Consider the following 6,344-nt stretch of genomic DNA (forward strand, 5'->3'; position numbering starts at 1 on the left):
TTTTAATTTAACAGAACTAAAAATAGTAATTTAGGTACTTCTTGCCTTTAATGTTAATGAATAACTTAATTTGCTGAATTTTGTGTCTTAAGCATTTTAGATTTGCTGTATTATTTTTTAAACCCTGTCCTACTTGATTCGAAATTTTGCCCTCCAGAAAAATATTACAACTGGTACTACTTCGTTTTTTACCAGTTTTATTGAATTTTCTGCTAAAATCCAGTATTAGTTTACGACGATTCGAGAAACAACGTATAAAAATTAACTTTTGGTACTACTGATGCAAAATTTTACTGGTACCACCATAATCAGACAAATTTTCATTGAAATTATTGCTTTGAAACAAACTAGTGAAAGCATGGTTACTACATACTTCAGTCTTGAATTAGTAAAAATAATTTATTATATTTACATTTAAAGAAAGTATAATGTGGAGTACCACATTGATAGCAAACATTTTTCAATGCTCAATTCAAGTACTTTTAACTATTCTTTTTTCAATTCCCAACCATTTTATTACACTATCTCCATTTTAGATTCAGTTTTATTAAACATTAATTTTCCGGTAGTACCATGATCGTTCCTATTTTTTTAAGACACAACATTCTCCAGAAGTACTTTGTTGTTGTATAATGTTATCAATTTTTTAGAAGAACTCGTTGATTTTATTTTTACAGAATCAAAAATGGTACTTCAGTACTTCCTGTCTTTAAATCCTGATGTGTAAAAGTCGACATATATTATGATTATGAAATAAAGAGTAATTAAATTTTGTGTTAGATATGCTGTATTTATTTAAACACTTCCCTTTTTAAATAGAAATTTCGTTTCTCTAGAAAATTATCATTTAAATAAACACATTATTAGTTTCCGATAAAGCGCAAGGGTAGCAAGTATGATATAATTAATTAATAGATAAAAAATAACTCAAAAAAAAAACTTTTGGTACTACTGCATAGAAAATTTAACTATTATAATCAAACAAATTTTCCTTGAAATAATTGCTTTGAACAAAAATAATAAAAACATTTTACTAGGTACTTAAATTTGATAAATTATTGCTTTAATCGTAAAAGCAAAAGTAAATATGATGTGTAGTACCATAACAACAAAATCTTTTCAATCAAGTCTAACTGAAGCACTTTAAAATTAGTTTGTTTTTTTTTTTGGAAAATTTCGATCAGTTTTATCACACTATATACATTTTAAAATCGGTTTTATTAAACATTAAAATTTTCCAGGTACTACCATGATTGTTTTCATGTCTTTTAAAACACGATTTAAGTAGATTGTTTCTGATAAATCAGTAACAAAAGAAATAAAAAATAATTAAAAAAATAATAAAAGTACTTACCGTCGGTACTCCGCTTCCACAAAACCCCACTCCACCCAACCCCCAAAATCAAACACTTCCCTCACTTGGCAGTAATGACTTTATTCTCGTCTAGACCCTTATAAAGGAGCATTTTGTACAAAAATATCTAAAGTCTATAAGTACCTCTAAGTACCTGCTATCACAATTGCAGTACTTACTCTCTTAAACTCTCCAAGCCCTAACACATCCTATTTACACCCCACCTGTACATATTTACAATAAATTACCCTATTTACAAATATACATATTGCACCGGTACCACCCTAATACGGCCTCCACACACTCTTCGCCGCCGTGATATCCTGCCCGTGAATCTTCGTACTCTTCTCCTCCACCAGACTCTTAATACTTTTGGCACTCGGCGCCTTCAACTCGCTCTTCTTCAGCTCTTTATCCTGGACAGTCGAGTCCGGGTGCTGCACCTCCTGCAGGATCAGCGTCCCGGGCTTGATGGGAACGAACGCCGACTTCACCACGTCGATGTCCTCGTCGTCCGAGTTTTCTGACGTCGACTGGTCGACGGTCGAGTGGATTTTGGTCTCCTGGGCCGTGGGACTCTGGCTGTTGGACACGGGCGATATCCGCAGGCTGAGCTGGTCCATGGGACCCAGGGACGGCCGCAGGAGGGACGGCTCGTTGAGGGGCAGCTGGGGGACGAGCCCGTTGGGCGGGAGGAAGTTGGGCGGCGGGTGGAACTGCGGCTGCGGGGGCAGGTAGAAGTCGCCGTTGGGCGGCAGCTGGGTGGCACCTGGAAAAAACAAGAGGTGAAAAATCTGGAGAACGTGGAGTTTTGTCTTCACTTCGACTTAGCACTTTTTGCTCAAATTTTTTTTTGAGCACTGTGAACCTACCTTTAATCAAGGACGCGTGTAAATTCGCTTGAGCCGGAACGTTAGCCCTACTTCTGAAGTAGTCCGGCCACGTATAAGTCATGTAGGCGGCGTCCAGCCAGCCGGGGTTGAGCAGGAAGGGGTTGAAGCCGCCAGGCATCCCCGGCAAGCCGTACCCATATTGGTAACCTGTAAAAAAATCGTAAATTTAGGGTTGTAAACAGCGCTTTCGCAACGCAACCAGAACGCAGGGGTGTTTATACAACGGTTTTATTCTTGGCTTTATTCTGATACTAAATTTACCCGAATGTCGAGCATATGTCCAATAAAACTGATTTAAATGTTTGAATTCGATTGCGATAACCGTAAAAACTTTACGGCTGTTGACTATACTTAATATGCCGACAAACCAGAAAGTCGTTACCGTTTTTATTTGTTTACTTTGTACATATGCTGATGGGACGGTTTAGATGTGTTTATTAAACATTAGCGGGAAATTGCCGGCGAGTGGGAAACACGGAAGATGCGAACCGCGGGCCGGTTAGCACTCTCAACGAAGCGAGAGTCACAAAAATCGGAAACGAAACACTTTTTTGGAAATTTTTGAAAACGCGAAAGTAACCCCACGATAAAAAAATTAGCGTCAATCGAAATTATAGACACTTCTACAACACTTGACAAAGTTTCCAGTAGGAAAAATCCGTTTCCGTAGCACCAAAAGCAATTTTTTTATTTTTTTTTAAACTTGGAAAATTAAAAACCGGTCTATCGTGGGTTGTTGACTGGTTCCGCGCCCGCACTCTTATTCGCGGTGGCCCTCTTATTAATAGTGCGATTTTGCCGCTTTCAAAAATCTTCCGGATAGCCCCGTTTGCAATGGTGCTAAAGTTAGCACTGTTACTATCTCGGTTACTATTGCAGCTACGATGATCCGCTTTGGCACGCTCCTTTTACACACCACTCTCGTTACAAAATCGGTGCCACTATTCCATTATGGGTACTATACAAGTACTTACTCGACTTGGTCCTCGGTTCCCGTGGCCCATCCACCGTCACTTTGATCGCTTTGTTGTACGTGGCGATTTGGTAATACGGGTCCGAGCTGATGGTGATGGTCAACGTGAAGGACTTTCCTCTGCCGCTCCTGCCCACGAACCTCAAATCGTTGAATTTGGCCACTTGATTTTTCATCACTGCCGTACAGTTTCTCAATTCCGCGCAGTAATTCTCGTCGTTTCCCGCCTTGAGCGTGACCGTGGTACCGTCGCGTACTTCGTCCAGAGCCACTACTTTAAACGCGATGGGTAGACTTTTGTTGGACCTCCAGTGCGAGGGTAACACGCTGCACAGAACCGCCGGACTGCCCGTTTGCACCAGCTCGCCGTGGTACTCCTGCAGGGTCTCTTGCAAGCTTGTGTACATGTCCATGATCGACGGGGTCTGGGCGTTGATGGGCAAATGCATGGGTGCCGCACTCACTCGTCACACTGACGCGCTATTTTTAAACGGTGCTGCACTTGGAGTTGCCGGTGTCGGACTGAATTGGGAACTTTTTCCGTTCGGTGATATTTAGCACCCCCGCTCCAACCGAAGGAGGGTAGTTTTTATGGGGCATAAATAGGTACGTTGAATGAAAGAGAGCGATGTGATTTGTCGCCTTATAATGGGCGATAGAAAGGGACAGATGTGACCCTTGCTGGGGTCCGACTTTTACAAAGCGGAGGAGAGAGAGGGAGCGAGCCGGACGAGGAGATGCGGACGAGGACGGACGACGTCTTGTTGACTAGAAGAAGGAGAAAAAATACGGGGGCTGCGTGCACGAAAGCGAGAGGTGATACAGTTTTGCATTTGACAGAGATCAGGGGATCGAGAGCGGTTGTTGAAGTGAGACGTACGATTTGATACATTGAGTGAGCCGGGGGCAGGGCCGGACTGGGCGCCGGCGGCCGATGCACGCGGGGCCCCGGACCAAACTCCAATTACCTTGCAAGAACCCCAATTATAATTTTCGCAATTAACCGTACTTAATTAGTAATTAAAAATCAAAATGAATCGTGATTACTGTAGTTAGCACCCAAAAAAACAAAATTTCTAAAAAAAAAAATTCCAACTATTTATCATTACCCAATTTCATATTGCAGCACCAACCAAATATCGCATAAATTCCAATAATTAATTAATTAATTAATCAAGTCGCATCTTTTCTAAACACTCTGTTTTCAGTTTTTTTCGAAATCAATTTTCCATTTTTTTTTTTTTTGGAATAAACAAACCGCTGTATCGATCCCAAACCGCGTCACAGCGCGGATTTTTCCCGGGGCCCGCGAAAATCCCCGCTCCGCCCCTGGCGCATCCAAATGAGGTGATGAAGAAAGCTAGTTGGGTTTTGTTGAGGTGTAACCGGGACAGAGAGCGAGCGATGCTCGATGTGCTTCTGTTTCGGCGCGACAAGGACGCCCTCAACCTCGCCTCGCGCCAGACAGAGACGCAACGTAGCCAATCCCAGACGTGGTTTTTGAGGCCTAGCCGTGGTTAGTCCCTCCCCTGACATGCCACACACCAAGCCACCCCCTCATCCCCACTCCACTCAGCTACTTTCGGTTGTTTTCAGAGACGATGCGATGAGATCCAGACGACTGCAACGACGGCTGGGACGCTTTTCGGCGCTTTTCCGGGATCGCAGCTAACCGCGACTATTTCACTATAATTATTTTATTCTTTAAAGTTGGCGTGCGTGAATCGATCACGCACTGAATTTTATTCCAATCGATTAATAATTACATAAATGAAGGTCACTCCTGTAAACGAAAAATCGGAAATGACCCAAACTCGCCCCCTGTCGCGCTGTGCAGATTTCGTGTTTTTTTTGTGGCTCGTGACGTGCGGAATCGATAGGGGCAGATTTATTCGCATAAATCCGGGAGTGTTTTTTATGGGGAAGATTTGGGGGTAAAACACCCTTAATGCGAGATTACTAATAACGACAAGCTGCATTTCACCCTTGAAGGATAAATCAATGAGCGACGTTTGGATATGACGTAATGTTTTACACATGTGTTGTGCTTTTTCGTTTGTTGGGGCCGTGATTGATTTTTCGTTGTTTTGAGAGGGCGAATTTTGTGTGAAGGCGCGATGAAAAAGTAAACGGGCTATATTTGGGAAGACAGGGGGAAACTATGGGGCCGTAAAATCTATTTTGGGCCGGATTACCTTGGATTAGCAGTTGTGTATATGTGATTAATTTTGGCCGAAACATTAAAAAACGATATAGCGGTAGTAAAGTTTTCTCACCCTATTAATGGAGGAACGGTTGCGAAATGGATCGAAAGTTGCGAAAGATTTTTTTTTAGAAGTTGGCGGTGTGCTAGTTCCGAGTTGGGTTTATCGAATAAAAGTAATTAAAAAAATAAGTAGATCACAAGTTGTGAACAGATTGGTGTAGCAGGGAACAACATTATCTATAAATAACTAATCAATTATATGTAGTTAATGTGTTGCTAAAACAGTGATGAGAAATATGTTTGATAATGGACTGCAGTTTCGTCCTATAATGCGTCTGTAACAATTTTTACTCGAGTTTTAACTATAATTATTAAATGTATTACGTGCTATATTATCATTTACACTAGTGTTAAATGTAACATTTCCTTTGAGTTTTATGCAGAGATTAGTATTTCAGCGGCCAATTGCACAAAAGTTTCATCATTATAACTATCAAAAATAAATAAAAAATAATCAACGTAAACATAAAAAATTACGTTTTGTTTCAGTATATTTTGGCTATAACTAGCTGAAACACAATTGTCACTATTTCAATAGTTAATTCAGAAATTCTAAATTTGGGTTAAAATATAATTTGTCAGTTTTATAATTAACTATATTTTGCTACTTGATGTTAAAATTTTACTTTTAACTGTTAACAATATTAGTCTTTAATGTCCACGTAATTCATTACATTACGTTACGGACATAACTAGTTTTTTTATTGTTAATTAACGATAAGTTCAGATTTAGCTAAATAAATGGCAGTTATATATTTTATGTAACTATAATTGATATTCAATTATTTTCTTTGGCAATAATTTAGACACAATTTTTATATATGCGAGCTTTGAGTAAAATTAACTTTCATACGATAC

General features: G+C 40.0%; 1 protein-coding gene across 1 annotated transcript; it reads right to left on the bottom strand.

Annotated features, from left to right (window-relative positions):
• Positions 1-1,447: 1,447 nt before the first annotated feature.
• Positions 1,448-3,729, bottom strand: LOC135132405 (segmentation protein Runt). The gene is made up of 3 exons (XM_064060484.1): positions 3,222-3,729; positions 2,227-2,394; positions 1,448-2,123 (listed from the first exon to the last, which is right to left on the bottom strand). The coding sequence occupies exons 1-3, from the start codon at positions 3,667-3,669 to the stop codon at positions 1,639-1,641; spliced, it is 1,101 nt and encodes a 366-aa protein (XP_063916554.1). The 5' UTR covers positions 3,670-3,729; the 3' UTR covers positions 1,448-1,638.
• Between the last annotated feature and the right edge of the window lie 2,615 nt (positions 3,730-6,344).

Source organism: Zophobas morio, unplaced genomic scaffold (genome assembly GCF_036711695.1).
Source record: "Zophobas morio isolate AGI-343-1 ecotype UQ-CSIRO unplaced genomic scaffold, CSIRO_AGI_Zmor_V1 ptg000021l, whole genome shotgun sequence".
NCBI classification, from domain to species: domain Eukaryota; kingdom Metazoa; phylum Arthropoda; class Insecta; order Coleoptera; family Tenebrionidae; genus Zophobas; species Zophobas morio.